Consider the following 20,213-nt stretch of genomic DNA (forward strand, 5'->3'; position numbering starts at 1 on the left):
TCTTTATAATTACCAAATATTGCTTATTCTTCATTTAAGTATTTATTAATTAGGGTTATCTTGGTTTTAAGTAACAGGAAATACAACCCAAGTTGACTTGAGGCAAAAAGGGTCACTTACTTACTTAAGCTGGGTCCAGAAGCTTACAGTTTACATCATCTGCCAGGGACTCATTCATTCTCTCTCTCTCTCTCTCTCTCTCTCTCTCTCTGTGTGTGTGTGTGTGTGTGTGTGTGTGTGTGTGTGTGTGTGTTTCCATTTCCTCAGTTGTTTTCATATTTGAGCTGCTCTGGCCGACCTTTTGCCGCTTTCAGTCAGGGAGGGAGTTTTAGAATAGCACTCTCATATAAATTAAAGAATATGGGGCCAGGCACGGTGGCTCACGCCTGTAATCCCAGCACTTTGGAAGGCCAAGGCAGGTGGATCACTTGAGATCAGATGTTCGAGACCAGCCTGGCCAACAAGGTGAAACCCTGTCTCCACTAAAAATACAAAAGTTAGCTGGGCATGGCGGTGGGCACCTGTAATCCCAGCTACTCCGGAGGCTGAGGCATGAGAATCGCTTGAACCCGGGAGGCAGAGGTTGCAGTGAGCCGAGATTGTGCCACTGCACTCCAGCGTGGGTGACAGAGCGAGACTCAGTCTTGAAAAAAATTAAATTAAAAAAATAATAAGGAATATGGGCAAACTGACTTTTCACAGTCTTGTCAGCTAAGAGGTCCCAAGTACTTTCTAGCTAAAATGTTATGATTGTTATGACTGTGCATTTCTGCCAACAAAATTAAATCAAAATTATTTACCTTGGTATTTCAAACCTTCTACATCTTTTCCTTATCTTCCTGTTTATATCATATATGAATGAACACTCTAATTCAGTTAAAACATGTTTTATTATTTTCTCAAAACGTTATATTGCTTACATTGTTTTGTTCTCACATTAAAAACCATAGGATGTTCTGATACATATTTTACTATTGGCTCTATTTTATGTCTCAATTTTTAAATTGTTTTGTCACACTTTTAATTTATGCTATTAAACTCTTTCTGAAACAAGATAGGTTACAAGGAAACAAGCAAATAAAAATTTAAAGTTGCCTAGAATGCTGCTTCCTGCCTTCGTTTTTCTCAGTCCTACCCTTATTTCAAAGGTCCTACCACTTTATGAAGCCTTCCCAGAGAGTAATAGCTTGGAGTGAACCTCCTGTCCCTCCTGTCCCCTGTAATGATTGAGCAAGTTTTTATCCATTTTATATGGTACCTTATATTATCTTTCTGTCTCTTCTACTTCATTATAAACTCTAAGAAATCAGGAAGTTTTTATGTATCATTGCATTCCTATCATCTAATTCCTACTACCAGATAGTTTCTTGAATATAAAAGATATTAAATAAACCAAACAAAGAAGGAGGAGGAAGAGTTAGAGAAGGAATTGAAGGGGAGAGAATTATGATGTCATTATTTCTAGATCTGAGTATCATTCTTGTCTTTCCACAGCTAGCACAAAACCCACATTTTCAGGATGAGTACCAATATTATTCACATAACTAACCAATCAGATTTATAGTTGAAAATATCTTTCTGATAGCAACAGAAGGGAATCTGTTTTATTTATCCCAGCAGTCACAATCACCTTATGCTTCCAAATTAAATGTTCTTTGAACTCTTTTTGAATTTATTAATCATTTTAAATGATATTAGAGCAATATGTATGTGAGAGTTTTATCACCACGTATGTAAATTTAAGAAGGGTTGTCATCAAAAATAGCTGTTTTAATAGAAAAGGATTGCTTGATAAATCTGTTGGTGGCCATCTTATCATTAGAGACAGGAGAGTCAAATCTTAGTAACTGAAGAGCTTAGATAGTGAGCTGTGCCAGTGACTCTGTAAAAGCTCTCAGAAGTGAGACAAGAATGCTAAGCAATGGAGATCAAATACAGAAGCCACAGATGCTGAATTGAGGAACCAAAAGCTAGGGAAAGTATAGCAGAGGGCAAAGGAGTAGAAAGGTCTAAGGAAATCAAATGGTGAAAGGTTTATCTGTTCTTATTTTCCTTCCTTTTTTTTTTTTTTTTTTTTTTACTCTCATACCAGTAGTTCCTTCCATGATCATGTTTGCACTCACTAAAGATAATAACATAAGATTTCTCCCTGTTTTTTGGTTATAGAAACTTGGGAGGGAAGTATCACGTATTTTACTGTTCTTCTACACTTTGGAATTTTCTATTGCACTTACACACTCAATATGCAGCTGTTCCAATTTGGTAAGTGTTTACCCACTCTCTGGCAAATCAAAAGATGTTGATTTCTAGTAACTACACTCTATGGGGAGATGAAGTGCACTGATACAAAATATTTAGAACTAATATAAATGGAAGGTGTGATATTGCCTTTATTTTTTATGTTTGTTATTTTACGAATAGAAAGCATAAAATTATAAAAGTAATACATGAAACTACATTTAAAAGTAAAAAGCATATAGAGTAAAAAGTGATTTTTCCTTAATATGGTTCTCATCATATCCACACATCCAATTCTATACAAAAAAAGACCAATACACACACATTCTCTTTTTTACTAATTGTATGTATTATATTCACATTGTTTTGTCACATGCATTTTTTGCAATGATTAGAAATATCTTTCCATTACAAAACATATCTAAATACTGCCTTTTATTGCCCTCATTGTTTTTCTTAGTATTTAACATTCCCTAATTACTGCATATGTAGCTTGGTTTCCAGTTTTTTCTAAATTATAAACAATGATGCAGTGAACATTTGAGTATAAATATTTTTGCATACAGGACCACTAATTCTTTAGGTGTTTGATTCCTAGAAATGTAATTGCAGGATCAAGTGTAACAACATCCCAAAATGCTATAACAACTCACAAAAGTTTATGAGAATGACTATTTTCTCACAAGCTTAAAAGACTACATATCTAAAATTCATTCATTCTTTCTCAAATATTTATGGAGAGCATGCTATTTGCTAGGCATTGTCATAGGCACTAAGGATGCAATGATCAACAAAACAATGGCTTTTCCATTAGGGAGTTTGCATTCCATTGGGAGAGAAAGGCAATAAACAAACACATAAAAATATAAAATGTCAATAACTGAAAAATGTTATGAAGTAAAATAAAGCAAAGTAAGGAGATAAGGCAAGATTATTTTATGTAGGATGGTCAAGGAAGACTACTATGATCAACAACTGATTGAAATACGGAAACAACTATAAGACTATATGGTAAAAGGATTTCTGAAGAGAGGGAATGAGTTGCATTTCCAGAATGGCTGATTGAGGACATGGTAACTCTCCCTAAAAATGAAATTATAAAACTGAACAAAATTGTCAATAAACAACCTTCTAAAGATTCAGGAAGTTGACCAAGCATACAAGAACTTGAGAAGTGTTTATTTAAGAAAATCTACTGGACCTCAGTAAGAACAGTGGATGTCTGTGGCATGTTAGCTTGGGACTGTTCTCACTCTTCCCACCTGATATGGTTAGGCTTTGTGTCCCCACCCAAATCTCATCTTGAATTGTAATCCCCAGCTGTTGAAGGAGGAACCTGATGGGAGGAAATTGGATCATGGGGGCAGTTTTCCCCATGCTATTCTCATGATAGTGAGTTCTCATGAGATCTGATAGTTTTATAAGTGTTTAGCAAGTTCCTCGTTCACTCAGTCTTCTTTCTCCTGCTGCCATGTGAAAAAGGTCCTTGCCTCCCCTTTGCCTTATGCCATTATTATAAGTTTCCTGAGGTCTCCCCAGCCATGTGGAACTGTAAGTCAATTAAACCTCTTTCCTTTATAAATTACCCAGTCTTGGCAAGTTTGTTATAGCAATGTGAAAACAGACTAATATACCACCCCACCCCCAGATTCCATTACACAGAAGTTTCCCTTGGTGGGTCAGACTGTGAGGCCCAGCAGCCTCATTGCTTGAGATGACTAGTTTTATTTGGAACAGAACTCAGAAAGTTCCATGACCAAGAGCGTTATTAAAACAACAGTAATCCCAGTGGCAAACAAGCAGATAAGGCCAAGGTCACTCCTAGCCTGACTAAGATCACAATACTTGTTGGGGCAAAAAATTTACTAGCAACCAACCAGAAACTCAACAGAGAAATGTGAAGAACAGGACAGCCACTGTGGACCTTGATAACTTCCTACTTTTCCCCTGTAGTCTGGAAGAATATAAATATATGCAAAGCTATATACATACTAAGGAGACAGGAGAAGGTCCTAGCGAGCCCTTGGTTGAACAAGAGGCGTTGCAAAAATAAAGTAAAAGCTGGGGCAGCCTCAAATTTGAATATATTGCTCAAGCTACACTGATTCATTGGGAAAGGGTAGAAGTCTTACTGGCTCAAGGTGTCTAATACTTTCCTAGAGCTTCTATAACAAAGCACCACAGACTGTAGCTTAAACAACAAACTTATTTCCTTACAATTCTAGAGGCTAGAAGTTCAAGATCAAGGTGTTGGCAGGGTTAGTTTCTTCTGAGGCCTCTCTCCTTGGCTTTCACTTGGCTGTCTTCTGCGTCTTCACATGGTCTTCTCTCTTTATTTGTCTGTGTCCTAGTCTCTTCTAAGCTCACCAGTCATATTGGATTAGGGCTCATTCTAATTACCTTATTATAACTTCATTGCCACTTCAAAGACCCTATTTCCAAATATAGTCACATTCCAAGGTACTGGGAGTTAGGACTTCCAGTATTCCAAGATACTGGTGGTTAGCAATAACCACCACTCCTGGGAAATAAGGCAATCAGAATCTAAAATTGCTACCATATATTATCTAAAATGTCCAGTTTTCAACAACAAAAAGTATGCAAACAATAGGAAATAGTTACCCATAGAGTTTAAAACAACACTTAATAGACGCAGTGTCTTTGAGCAAGGGAAGAATAAATGTTGGACTTAACAAAGAAAGGCTTCAAAAATTAGTAAAGTAAATATGTTTGAAGAATTATAAGATGGCAACAATGGTTCATCAAATAAAAGTCAATAAAAGAAACAGAAATTATAAAAAACCCAATGGAGGTTCTAGAGTTTAAAAATACAAGAACTGAAACGAAAAGCCACTAGAGGAACTCAAGAGCAGAGGTGAGCTGACGAAAGACAAAATAAACAGATATAAAGATAGCAAAAAAGATATTGCCCAGTCCAAAAAACAGGAAAAAAAGAAAATGAAGAAAACTGTACAGAACCTCAAAATCCTTTGAGATACCATCACATGTATAATGGGAGTCCCATAAAAATGGGCAGTACCAGAAAAAAATTAAACAAATAATGGCCCCCAAATTCCCCTAATTTCATGGAAAATATTCAATACATCCAAAAAGCTCAAGGATCTTCAAGTAAAATAAACACAAAGAGATCCTCCTAGACACCTCCATGTCAAATTGATAAAAAAGAAAATCTTGAAAGCAGCAAAAAAAAAATAAAAACAAGACTCTTCATATATAAAGGAACCACGGTAATATTAACAGCTGGGTTTTCATCCAAAACAATGGAGGCCCGAAGGTAGTGGAATGGGATGTTAAAGTGCAGGGGGAAAAACAGTCAGGCAGGAATTCTTTATCCTTTAAAACTACCCCTCAAAAATGAAGGTGAAATAGAGACACACACAGATGAATAATGTGTTGCTAGCAGAAATTCCTCATGAGAAACACTAAAGGAAGTTCTTTAGACTGAAAAGAAGTGACATCAGATGAAACTCAAATGCACATGAATAAATAAAAAAAGTACCAGTAAAAGTAATTATGTAGGTGGTTATGAAAATAAGTATAAATACTTCTTTTGTGTTTTTTTCTGTTAACTGATTTAAAAGACAGTTGCATTAATTGCATTGGGCTCACCCAGGTAATCCAGGATGATTACCTTAATTTAAGGTCATGTTATTAGTAACATTAATTCCATCTGTCATAACTACTCAGCTCCAACTTTTAGCATGAAAGTATTCATAGACAATACATAAAGGAATGGATATGGCTTGTTCCAGCAAAACTTTATTTACAAAAACGGGAGTGGGCTAGATTTGGTCCATGTATCATAGCTTGCCAACCCTTCTTCAATAGATAGTTTCTCAATTTTTCTCTTAAATTTTAAAAGATAAGATTATAAAAGCAGTAATTATAACACCATATTGGTAGTTACATAATATATATAGATAGAATAGATGACAATAATAGCACAAAGAAAAGGAAAGGGAATTAGTTATATGGGAATAAAGTTGCTGTATTTTACTGGAATTGAATTAGCATTCATCTGAAGTAGACTGTGATAAATTAGGGTGCTTATTTAGTGATTAAGCAAGCTAAAACTATAATAGCTTAAAAATAAGGGAATTAACATACACAAAGTATGTTTAATTTTTAAAGAATAAAGAAAGAACACAATGCCCAGGCTTGGTTGGTTAATACCCATATTCCCAGCATTTTGGGAGGCCAACTTGGGAGGACCATTTGAGCCCAGGAGTTCAAGACCAGCCTGGGCAACATGACGAGACCTCATCTCTACAAAAAAGTAAAAATAAAAACACTAGCTAGGCATAGTGCCACATGCCTGTGGTCCCAGCTACTTGGGCAGCTGAAGTGGGAGGATCACTTGGAACCCAGGAGGTCAAGGCTGCAATGAGCCATAGTCAGGCCACTGTACCCCAGCATGGGTGACAGAGCAAAACTCTATCTCACAAAAAAAAAGAAAAAGGAAAGGAAGAGAAAACACATGAGACACGTATAAAACAAATAACAAAATGTCAGATATAAATCTATTCATTGTAATAATAACATTAAAATGACAGTGAGATATTTTAAAGTACCTACTGGAATGACTGAATTTCAAAATATTGACAATGCCAACTGATAGCAAAGATTATGGATAAAAGAAATATCTCTCACACTCCTAGTTGAAATATAAGTTATTGCAACAATTTTTAAAACCTTTTGGGCATTACCTACTAAAAATTAAAATGTGCAAACCCTATGATCAGTAATTTAAGTCCTTGGTATATAACTAACAGAAACATTTGCACTTATGCATTAAGATAAACTTCCAGGAATATATAGACAGCAGTATTATTCATAGTAGCCCCAAAGTGGAAACAACACAGATGGGTGAGTGGTGAATAAGTTGAGGTGTATTACTTTATTGAAATTTGACATGGTGATTAAAAGGAAATATACCTGCACTTAACAACATGGATGGATCTTACAAATAAAATGTTGAGTATAAAAACTCAAAAGAATGCATACTTTTAAAACATTCCATTCATATGAAGTTTGAAACCAGGTAAAACTAAAGCTAACCTATAGTGTTTAGGGGTGAAGCTTAGTTGATGAAACTAGAAAAAAAATTGACAGGACCGATGACCTTATCTAAAAGTCAAAATGACCATTACCTTGAAGGGAAGGAATAGGTAATAGGTGAGAAATGTCTTGAGAGGCTAGGGTGCTGGCATCTATTAAGATTTATGTTCAAGAAGACTATGGTTATTTTTATTATAAAAGTTTGAAAGTATACCAAAAGATACAAGTGATCCAACAGAAATTAAGAAAGTAGGTTGAAGGCTGGTCATGGTGGCTCACACCTGTAATCCTAACACTTTGGGAGTCTGAGGCAGGAGGATCACTTGAGGCCAGGAGTTCAAGATCAGCTTGGTCAACATGGTGAAACCCCGTCTCTACTAAAAATACAAAAAAATTAGCCAGGCATGGTGGCACAGGCCTGTAATCCTAACTACTCCGGTGGCTGGGGCATGAGAATGGCTTGAGTCTGAACCTGAGAGAGAGGGGGTTGCAGTGAGCCGAGACTGCACCACTGCACTCCAGCCTGGGTGACAGAACAAGACCTTGAAAAAAAAAAAAAAAACCCAAGGAAGGAAGGAAGGAAGGAGAAAGAAAAAGAAAGAGACAGAAAGAAAGAAGAAAGGGAGGAAGGGAAGAAGGAAGGAAGGAAGGAAGGAAGGAAGGAAGGAAGGAAGGAAGGAAGGAAGGAAGGAAGGAAGGAAGGAAATGAAGGAAAGAAAGAGAGAGAAAGAAAGAAAGAAAGAAAGAAAGAAAGAAAGAAAGAAAGAAGAAAGGGAGGAAGGGAGGAAGGGAAGAAAGAGAAAGAGAGAAAGAAAGAAAGGAAGAAAGAAAGAAAGAAGGTTGAAATAGGAATGGGACAGAAGTAGGATACTTTAAGATTTTACTCTATAAATATCAGTATTACCTGTATTTTTTAAGAAAAAGATCTATTTATTAGTTGTACAATTTTAAGAAACATGATACGATTTGTAAGAGGTTACTTTTTTCCAGTTTCGAAGACAAAATGATCTTACATCTGTTGCTGAGGAAGCTGAGAGCACTCTTTAAAAACCCTAGAAATGTGAGAATTTTGCTGTTGCTGATGCCTGGTGTGGGTCCTAATGATATCTCTGTATAACAAAGCAGTTACAAAGCCTACAGACTGTGCAAAATAAAATACAAACAAGGTGAATTTTTCTCCTCGGTATTCAAAAATGTCTCTGCTCATGTTTTTCTAGGCTGCAAGGGGAAAGCTTTTCCCTATTTAAATATGAGATTATTGCCGGATGAATTTGTTATCTAGGTACTCTGAATAGCTGTCAACTCTCCATAATAGAGCTTTTGTAAGAGACTGTAAAAAAGATTCATTATTATCTCTAGAGTGAAGGCTATAAAGACTTGGGCCAGGATGCCGTATAATTCACAGGAAAACTTTAAATACTTATGTCCGTACAAGTAGAAAGCACATTTTACAGTCTGAGTTCTTCTACTTTAACTAGTTTCTACCAAAGTATGAATCAAAAGTCCTCTAATTCATATTTCCTTCATTGTTTTTTGACTTCTGTTCTCCTTATTTAAAGTTCCTTTCTGCCCTGAACATATCTGCTATCTTTCTTATCTTTCTTTCCCCTTGCTTCTTTCTTCTTGTCATTGTTTGGATCATCTGTTCAACTGCTTTTCAAAGCAGACAGACTGTTTTTCCACAATAAGGAGAATTTCCTAGAAATCTGTCCTGAATTCAATTCACCCTCTCTTCTAATATGGAACATTACTTCAGAAAGATGTTTCACTAATTGTTATCTAACACTGTAAACTAAGGTTGCTTGATTCTAAGAATTTCAGCACTTAGCTCATTTTTTTCAGATTGTCTACTGTATGCCAATGAATAATATATTAAGCTCTGGAGTATCAACAATTAATAAGGTACCTGATGACAAGGAGACTTTATTTTAGGGGATGAAACAAATAGCTACCAAATTAAGACTATCTATGACATATAAACAGAGTATAAAAAAGTAGAAATAAGACAGAAGAAATAATCCTTCAGATGTGAAACAAGAGGAATAAAGCTTTATGAAAGACCCCTGAGCAGGGGATTACTAGTTTACCAAGCAGAAAGGTAGGAAGACATTTTGAACAGAAGACTTTAGCTTATTAGAAAAGTGGGAGAGATCACAGCTAAAATAAATATATTAAAATTTAATGACAGGGAGGAGGAAGTCAAGAGTGAAAGCTGGAAAGACGGGGGAGGCAAGATAATAAAGAAGTCAAATCATCAAAGAGTTAATACTAAAGTATTGAACTAAATCTTGCAGACAGTAGGGGGCCACTGGAAAGTATTTCAACAGGAAAATCATAGGCTTGGATTGACATTGAAAAAAGTATGAAATATGGGAAAATGCGATAGAAAGTATAAATTTGATTAAAGCAACTGGATTGTGAGAGGGAAAAATGGATAATTATTGTAATGATTCAGGGAAGCAATGAAAAGTGGTAAGTTTTAGCCTTACTGGCTGATTAAACATGAAGTGTGAAGGAATCTAAAATAATCCCCTAGTTTCTGGATTAGATAAAACCTATAGTGATATAAAGCATATAAGACATAACAGAATTGGATAAAATGATAAATTCTATTAGGATAAGTTGAGTTTGAGATAACTAGAGAACATCAAAGTAGAGATGTCAATTAAGCAGTTGAAAATACAAATCTGGAGACAGAGGAAAGATCAGCTATAAACTGATTGATTTTGGTGGTAATTAAAAATATTGAGGGGTGATGTCACCACGATGGCAGACTAGAAAATTACCTAATCATATCTCCCAGAACAACAACAATTCTGCACCCATTCCAAGTCAAAAGTCTCTCTGCAGGAGCCTCAGGATTCAGGTAGGAGTTCCTCAAATACCCAGTGGAGCCCAAGACCCAGGAGAATCATTTTTAGATTGCAGACCAACACCCAAGTGGCTGATTTGCCAAGATTTCTTGCAGATTCAAGCCCAGTAACATCCTAGGCCTTGAAGGGGCCTGTTTAAAGTCTCATTCGGCTTTGAGCTTACAACCAAAACCATCTGCCAAGGGTTCCAGAAGGAATCATGCACACCAGTGCCTTGGTGGAAAGGCTTGTCTGCCTGCTGACATTGATCTTGGCAGTGACCCTGAAAAGTGCGCTGTGGCTCTGCTTACACCTTTCTTAGCTGAGATCCCAGCTCAGAGCTACTCACACAAGAATCCCAAAGGGAGACTCACTCATCTCTTGTAACCCGGAAATCTGAGCCTCCGTGATGGGCTTGCCAACCTCTGTCTCACAGGAGATCCCAAGGGGGTCCACTCTCAGCTCCAGTGCCTCTCACTGCAGTTGAGAAACTATCCCATCTGTGCTGAGATCTGCTGGGAAATGAGTACCTGTCTGGGCCAACAAGATGGACTTTCCATGCTGCATCACACAGGAGATCCCAAAGGAGCCCAGTCCCTTCTGCTGCAGTCAAGGAACTATCCCATTTTTGCAGGGTCCTCCTGTGAGACATGTGCCCTCTGAGCCAACAAGACTGGGCTCTATAACCTTTATCCCACAGCAGATCCTGAGGGGGCCCAATCTCAGCTCTGGTCCCTCTCACTGCAGTTGAGGAACTATCCTATCTGTGCAGGAACTTGCTGGGTGGCATGTACCCCTCTACACTGAGATTGACCTCTGAAAATCCCAAGTTGTTGGGTGGCACAGACACGTAAGGTACCACAAGATGGCGACAGTTCCAGGTTCTTCCTCCCTCTCCACACCTGACGCAATGTTAAACCCGCCAAGAAAGAACCAATAAGAAAATAACACCTCCCGCTCCCCCCCCGCCGCTCATCCCCAGACCCGCCCCCCAGACCCAATCATCGATACCCACGTAGCCCTAAGGGATATAAATATCCCATCCCAACAGCACTCTCTCTCTCTGCGCAACCTGACCTGACTCTGCTAAAAAAGATGTCTTGACTGCGTTTGGCGTGCTCTGGGTCTGCCTTTACTCTTTCACAAGTGGGCCCAATTTCAGCTCAAAACCCTCCTGCTTCAGTAAGGTAGCTATACCAGCATGCCAGCCTCTGTTTCACAGCAGATCTTGCAGGGAACCAAACTCAGCTCTGGCCCTTCCTGCAGCAGTCAAGAAACTAGCCCACTTGTGCAGGAATCTGCTGGATGATGCATGCTTATCTGAATTGACATGGGCCTACTAGCCTCCTTCTCATAGCAGCTCCCAAAAGGGCCCAGGCCTTTTGCTACTCTTGCTGCACTTGGGGACACAGCCCACCTGTACAGAGACTTGCTAGGAGGTATGCACATATCTGGGCCACTGGGACAGTCATTCAGCATTTTCACACAACCCCAGTACCCTTCTTGAGTCTTTCCCAGGTCCATCTGGGTCAGAAAGCTGTGTCAACCTTGAAGCCTTCAAGAGGTTCACAGTAAGCCTGGGCTTAGGGTGTCTTATAATGCTGAGACAGCTGCAGTGGTCACAGGCTCTGGGAAAACAACAGTAAGTCAGCTTAGAATCCCTGGAAATCCCTCTAAAGGAAAGGCATAAACAAAGCCAGTCTGTAAAGAATGAAATAAATACCTAATCCCTCAATGCATGGATATTGTCACACTTCCACAAGCATCAAGAACATTTAGGGAAATATGACCTCAACAAATGGACAAAATAAGGCACCAGAGACCAAACTTAAAATGATGGAGATGTGTGATCTCTCATACAAAGAATTCAAAAAAGCTGCTGTAGGGAAGCTCAATTAACTTTAAGGAACATAGAGAATCCATTTAGAAATTTATCATAGAAATTTTAAGAGAGATTGAAATAATTAAAATCAAACAGAAATCCTGAAGGTATAAAATACGATGAATGAAATGAAAAATGCAATAGTGAGCATAAACAGCAGAAGTGATCAAACAGTATGATCAGTGAGCTCAAAGACAGATTATCTGAAAATATACAATCAGAGGAGAAAAAAAGAATGAAAAAGAATAAAGAAAGCTCACAGGACCTACGAGACAACATTAAAGGAGAACATATTCAGGTTATTGGACTTAAAGAGGGAATTTAAAAAGACAAAGGGGTAGAAAGTTTATCCAAATAAACAATAACATAAACTTTCTAAACCTGAAGAAAGATATAAATATCCAGGTACAGAAAGGTTAAAGGTCGTCAATCAGATTCAACACAAATAAGAACACCCCAAGACATAAAAAAACACTAAAAGGTAAAAGACAAAGAGAGGATTCAAAAAGCAGCAAGAGAAAAGAAAGAAAATATAAGGGAGATCCAATACACATGGCAGCAGCAGACTTCTTAGCAGAAATTTTACAGGCCAGGAGGGAGTGAAACAATATATCCAGAGTGCTAAAGAAAATGCCAAACAAAGAACATTGTACCCAACAAAGCTATCCTTCAGAAATGAAGGAGAAAGAAAAAGCTTTAGCAGACAAACAAAAGCTGAGGAAATATATTGTTACTAGACCTGTCCAACAAGAAGTGCTAATGGAAGTTCTTCAAACCCAAAGAATAGAATGCTAAGGTGATTGTTACACGTTATTGTGATTGTGGTGTTTAAACCATTTATATCTTTAGTAAGAAGACTAACAGACAAAACTATTAAAAATAAGAATATTTTAAACTATTAAAAATAAAAATATTGCCTATTTTAAATAGGCAATATTTATCATAGAAATTTTAAGAGCGATTAAGGTAATTAAAATCAAACAGAAATCCTGAAGGTATAAAACATAACTATTTTAAACCAGAATTATTTTTTATAAAGTAAATTGTGACTTCAAAAATGCAAAATGTGGGGAGAGAAGCAAGTTAATGTGTACAGGGTTGTTTTTTTCTTGGTGTTGTGTGCAATCAGTTCAGTTGATGTCAGTTTTAAACAACTTGCTATGGCTATAAGATGCTTTACACAAGCGTCATGGAAACCACAGAGTAAAAACCTATCATTGATATCCTAAAAATTAAAAGCAATGAATTAAAACATGCTACCAGAGAAAACCACTTACATACAAAGGAAAACAGTAAGAAAGGAAGAGAAAAGTTACACAACAACTATAAAACAAGTAGCAAAATGGCAGTAGTAAGGACATACCTATCAATAATAACACTGTTATTAAGTAAATTAAAATTATCCAATTAAAAGATATAGAGTGGCTGCATGAATTAAAAACAGAACCCAACTATATGCTGCATATAAGAAATTCACTTCACTTATAAAGATGCACACAGATTGAAAGTGGAGGGATGGAAAAAGATATCCCATGCAAAGGCAAACCAAACATGAACAGGAGTAGCTATGCTTAGATAATATAAAATAGACTTTAAGTCAAAAATTATACAAAAAGGCAAAAAGGCCATTGTATAATTGATAAAGGGGTCACTTCAACAATAGGAGATAACAATAGCAAATATGTAAGCACCCAACACCAGAGCACCCAAATATATCAGCAAATATTAATAGATTTGAAATGAGAGATATACTATAATACAATAATAGTAAGGGACTTCAACAACACACTTTTGGCGGTGGACAGATCATCCACGCAGAATATCAACAAAGAAATATTGTAGTTAAACTACACATGAATTGGACCTAACAGACATTTAGGGAACACTTTACCCAACTACTGCAGAATACACATTCTTCTCATCAGCAAATGGAATAACCTCCAGGATAGACCATATTTTAGCCACAAAATAAGTCTCAACAAATTCAAAAAAGTAAAAATTGTATCAGGTGTCTTTTCTGACCACAGTGGAATAAAACTAGAAATCAAGAACAAGTGGAACTTGGGAAACTGTACAAATACATGAAAATTAAACAATATATCCTCAAACAACCAATGGGTCAAGGAAGAAATTAAGAAGGAATTTTAAATATTTTTGAAACAAATGAAAATGGAAACAAAACACACTAGCATCTATGGGATATGGAAAAAGTGTACTAAGAGGGAAGTTTATACTAATAAATAGCTACATTAAATAAATTTCAAATAAGCAACCTAACAGTGCACCTGAAGGAACTATAAAAGCAAGAATAAACCACCCTGAAATTAGTAGAAAGAAAGACATTTTTAAAAGATCAGAGAAGAAATAAGTGAAATTGAGACCAAAAAAAAAATACAAAAGATCAGCAAAATGAAAAGTTGAATTTTGAAAAGATAAAACAAAATTGGCAAACCTTTAGTTAGAATAAAAAGGAGAATAAAAAAGAGAAGCCCCAAATGAATAAAATTGGAGAAGAAAAAGGAAACATTACAACTGAAACCAAAGAAATACAAGGGATCAATAGAGACTATTATGAGCAACTATGTGCCAATAACTTGGATAATCTAGAAGAAATGGATAAATTTCTGGACACATACAACCTACCAAGATTGAACTATGAAGAAATAGAAAATCTGAACATACCAATAATGAATAACAAGATCAAAGCAGTTATAAGCAGTCTCCCATCAAAGAAAAGCCCAGGATCTGACAGATTCACTGTTAAAGTCTACCAAACATTGGAAGAAGAACTAATATCAACTCTACTCAAACTATTTCAAAAAACTGAAGAGGAGAGAATAGTACTCAACTCATGTATAAGGCTAGAATTACTCTGATACCAAAACTGAACAAGAACACAACAAAAACTACAGGCCAATATCCCTAATGAACATAGATGCAAAAATCCTCAACAAAATACTAGCAATCTAACAACATACTAAAAGAGATTATTTATCATGATCTATTGGAATTAAACCTAGAGATGCAAAAAATGGTTCAACATGTACAAGTCAGTAAATGTGATAAATCATATCAACAGAATAAAGGACAAAAACTATATGATCATTTCAATACAGGCTTAAAAAATATTCAATAAAATTCAACATCCCTTCATGATAAAAACCCTCAACAAACTGGTATATAAGGAACATACCTGCACATGATAAAGGACACATGACAAGCCCACAGCTAATATCATACTGAACAAAGAAAAACTGAAAGCCTTCCCACTGAGATCTGTAACAAGGCAAGGATGCCCATTTTCACCACTTGTATTCAAAATAGTACTGGAATTTCTAGCCAGAGCAATTAGGCAAGAGAAAGAAATAAAGGGCACCCAGATTGGAAAGGAAGAAGTCAAATTATCTTTTTTCCAGATGACATGATCCTATATTTAGAAAAATATAAATACTCCATGAAAAAACTCACAGGACTGATAAACGAATTCAGTAAATTTGCAGGATATAAAATCAACACACACAAAAAATCAATAGTGTTTCTACATGCAAACAGCAATCAATCCAAAAAATAAATCAAGAAAGCAATCCTGAGATCTTTCCAAGATGGCTGAATAGGAACAGCTCCAGTCTACAGCTCCCAGCATGAGCGATGTAGAAGACGGGTGATTTCTGCATTTACAACTGAGGTACTGGGTTCATCTCACTGGGACTTGTTGGACAGTGGGTGCAGCCCATGGAGTGTGAGCCGAAGCAGGGCAGGGCATCACCTCACCTGGGAAGTGCAAGGGGTCAGGGAATTCCCTTTCCTAGCCAAGGGAAGCTGTGACAGATGGTACCTGGAAAATTGGGACACTCCTGCCCTAATACTGTGCTTTTCCAACAGTCATAACAAACAGCACACCAGGAGATTATATCCTGCTCCTGGCTTGGCGGGTCCCATGCCCATGAAACCTTGCTCACTGCTAGCACAGCAGTCCGAGATTGAACTGAGAGATGGCAGCGAGGCTGGGGGAGGGGCATCTGCCATTGCTGAGGCTTGACTAGGTAAACAAAGCAACCGGGAAGCTTGAACTGGGTGGAGCCCACTGCAGCTCAATGAGGTCTGCCTGCCTCTGTAGACTCCATTTCTGGGGGCAGGGCATAGCTGAACAAAAGGCAGCAGAAACTTCTGCAGACTTAAATGTCCCTGTCTGACAGCTTTGAAGAGAACAGTGGTTCTCCCAGCATGGAGCCTGACATCTGAGAACAGACAGACTGCCTCCTCAAGTGGGTCCCTGACCCCTGAGTAGCCTAATTGGGAGACACCTCCCAGTAGGGGCCGACTGGCACCTCATACAGTGAGGTGCCCTCTGAGATGAAGCTTCCAGAGGAAAGATCAGGCAGCAACATTTGCTGTTCTGCAACATTTGCTGTTCTGCAGTTTCTGCTGGTGATACCCAGGCAAACAGGATCTGGAGTGGACCTCCAGCAAACTCCAACAGACCTGCAGCTGAGGGTCCTGGCTGTTAGAAGGAAAACTAACAAACAGAAAGGAATAACATCAACAAAAAGGACATCCACACCAAAACCCCATCTGTAGGTCAGCACCATCAAAGACCAAAGGTAGATAAAACCAAAAAGATAGGGAGAAACCAGAGCAGAAAAGATGAAAATTCTAAAAATCAGAGCACCTCTTCTCTTCCAAAGGATCGCAGCTCCTTGCCAGCAATGGAACAAAGCTGGATGGAGAATGACTTTGACAAGTTGACAGAAGTAGGCTTCAGAAGATCAGTAAAAATAAACATCTCTGAACTAAAGGAGGGTGTTCAAACCCATCTCAAGGAAGCTAAAAACCTTGAAAAAAGATTAGACGAATGGCTAACTAGAATAAACAGTGTAGAGAAGACCTTAAATGACCTGATGGAGATGAAAACCATGGCACGAGAATTACGTAGCCAATTCGATCAAGTGGAAGAAAGGTATCAGTGATTGAAGATCAAATTAATGAAATTAAGCGAGAAGTTGAGAGAAAAAAGAGTAAAAAGAAACAAACAAAGCCTCCAAGAAATATGGGACTATGTGAAAAGACCAAATCTACGTTTGACTGGTGTACCTGAAAGTGATGGGGAGAATGGAACCAAATTGGAAAACACTCTTCAGGATATTATCCAGGAGAACTTCCCCAACCTAGCAAGGCAGGCCCACATCCAAATTCAGGAAATACAAAGAACGCCACAAAGATATTCCTCAAGAAGAGCAACCCCAAGACACATAATTGTCAGATTCACCAAGGCTGAAATGAAGGAAAAAATGTTAAGGGCAGCCAGAGAGAAAGGTCGGGTTACCCACAAAGGGAAGCCCATCAGACTAAGAGCGGATCTCTCGGCAGAAACTCTACAAGCCAGAAGAGAGTGGGGGCCAATATTCAACATTCTTAAAGAAAAGAATTTTCAACCCAGAATTTCATATCCAGCCAAACTAAGCTTCATAAGTGAAGGAGAAATAAAAGCCTTTACAGACAAGCAAATACTGAGAGATTTTGTCACCACCAGGCCTGCCTTACAGGAGGTCCTGAAGGAAGCACTAAACATGGAAAAGAACAAGCGGTACCAGCCACTGTGAAAACATGCCAAATTCTAAAGACCATGGATGCTAGGAAGAAACTGCATCAACTAACGAGCATAATAACCAGCTAACATCATAATGACAGGGTCAAATTCACATATAACAATATTAACCTTAAATGTAAATGGGATAAATGCCCCAATTAAAAGATGCAGACTGGCAAATTGGATAGAGTCAAGACCCATCAATGTGCTGTATTCAAGAAACCCAACTCACGTGCAGAGACATATAGAGGCTCAAAATAAAGGGATGGAGGAAGATCTACCAAGCAAATGGAAAACAAAAAAAGCAGGGATTGGAATCCCAGTCTCTGATAAAACACACTTTAAACCAACAAAGATCAAAAGAGATAAAGAAAGCCATTACATAATGGTAAAGGGATCAATTCAACAAGAAGAGCTAACTATCCTAAATATATATGCACCCAATACAGGAGCACCCAGATTCATAAAGCAAGTCCTTAGAGACCTACAAAGAGACTTAGACTCCCACACAATAATAATGGGAGACTTTAACACCCTACTGTCAACATTAGACAGATCCATGAGACAGAAAGTTAACAAGGATATCCAGGAATTGAATACAGCTCTGCACCAAGTGGACCTAATAGACATCTACCAAACTCTCCACCCTAAATCAACAGAATATACATTTTTCTCAGCACCACATTGAACTTATTCCAAAGTTGACCACATAGTTGGAAGTAAAGTGCTCCTCAGCAAATGTAGAAGAACAGAAATTATAACAAACTGTCTCTCAGACCACAGTGCAATCAAATTAGAACTCAGGATTAAGAAACTCACTCAAAACTGCACAACTACATGGAAACTGAACAACCTGCTCCTGAATGACTACTGGGTACACAACAAGGCAGAAATAAAGATGTTCTTTGAAATCAAGGAGAGCAAAGACACAACATACCAGAATCTCTGGGACACATTTAAAGCAGCATGTAGAGGGAAATTTATAGTACTAAGTGTCCACAAGAAAAAGCAGGAAAGATCTAAAATCAACACCCTAACATCACAATTAAAAGAACTAGAGAAGCAAGAGCAAACACATTCAAAAGCTAGCAGAAGGCAAGAAATAACTGAGACAAGAACAGAATGGAAGGAGATAGAGACACAGAAAACCCTTCAAAAAATCAATGAATCCAGGAGCTGGTTTTTTGAAAAGATCAACAAAATTGATAGACCACTAGCAAGACTAATAAAGAAGAAAAGAGAGAAGAATCAAATAAATGCAATAAAAAATGATAAATGGGATATCACCACCGATCCCACAGAAATACAAACTACCATCAGAGAATACTATAAACACCTCTACACAAACAAACTAGAAAATCTAGAAGAAATGGATAAATTCCTGGACACATAGACCCTCCCAAGACTAAACCAGGAAGAAGTTAAATCCCTGAATAGACAAATAACAGGCTCTGAAATTGAGGCAATAATTAATAGCCTACCAACCAAAAGAAGTCCAGGACCAGACAGATTCACAGCCAAATTCTACCAGAGGTACAAAGAGGAGCTGGTACCATTCCTTCTGAAACCATTCCAATCAATAGAAAAAGAGAGAATCCTCCCTAACTCATTTTATGAGGCCAGCAACATCATGATACCAAAGCCTGGCAGAGACACGACAAAAAAAGAGAATTTTAGACCAATATCCCTGATGAACATCAATGGAGAAATCAATAAAATACTGGCAAACCAAATCCAGGAGCCCATCAAAAAGCTTATCCACAACGATCAGGTTGGCTTCATCCCTGGGATGCAAGGCTGGTTCAACATATGCAAATCAATAAAAGTAATCCATCATATAAACGGAACCAAAGACAAAAAACCACATGATTATCTCAATAGATGCAGAAAAGGCCTTCGACAAAATTCAACAGCCCTTCATGCTAAAAACTCTCAATAAACTAGACATTGATGGGACGTATCTCAAAATAATAAGAGCTATCTATGACAAACCCACAGCCAGTATCATACTGAATGGGCAAAAACTGGAAGCATTCCCTTTGAAAACTGGTACAACACAGGGATGCCCTCTCTCACCACTCCTACTCAACATAGTGTTAGAAATTCTGGCCAGGGCAATCAGGCAGGAGAAAGAAATAAAGGGTATTCGATTAGGAAAAGAGGAAGTCAAATTGTTCCTGTTTGCAGATGACATGATTGTATATTTAGAAAACCCCATCATCTCAGCCCAAAATCTCCTTAAGCTGATAAGCAACTTCAGTAAAGTCTCAGGACACAAAATCAATCTGCAAAAATCACAAGCATTCCTATACACCAATAACAGACAAACAGCCAAATCATGAGTGAACTCCCATTCACAACTGCTTCAAAGACAACAAAATACCTAGGAATCCAACTTACAACGGATGTAAAGGACCTCTTCAAGGAGAACTACAAACCACTGCTCAAAAAAATAAAAGAGGACACAGACAAATGGAAGAACATTCCATGATGATGGATAGGAAGAATCAATATTGTGAAAATGGCCATACTGCCCAAGGTAATTTATAGATTCAACGCCATCCCCATCAAGCTA

The 20,213-nt window shown here is 37.7% G+C and overlaps 1 protein-coding gene across 6 annotated transcripts in view; it reads left to right on the forward strand.

Annotated features, from left to right (window-relative positions):
- Nucleotides 1-20,213, forward strand: part of MS4A13 (membrane spanning 4-domains A13) — a 66,258-nt gene that overhangs the window by 13,981 nt on the left and 32,064 nt on the right. For 4 of the 6 annotated variants that reach the window (XM_055275573.2, XM_055276006.2, XM_055275660.2 and 1 more), the window contains 2 exons: nt 2,167-2,262; nt 8,308-8,511. In XM_055275573.2, the coding sequence (XP_055131548.1) occupies nt 2,167-2,262; nt 8,308-8,364 (153 nt within the window). In that variant the 3' untranslated portion in view covers nt 8,365-8,511. Of the gene's footprint in view, nt 1-2,166; nt 2,263-3,182; nt 3,734-8,307; nt 8,512-20,213 lie in introns of those variants that run through there. The other 2 variants (XM_055275835.2, XM_055275927.2) reach the window with 2 other exon arrangements.

This window comes from Symphalangus syndactylus, chromosome 1 (assembly GCF_028878055.3).
Source record: "Symphalangus syndactylus isolate Jambi chromosome 1, NHGRI_mSymSyn1-v2.1_pri, whole genome shotgun sequence".
NCBI classification, from domain to species: domain Eukaryota; kingdom Metazoa; phylum Chordata; class Mammalia; order Primates; family Hylobatidae; genus Symphalangus; species Symphalangus syndactylus.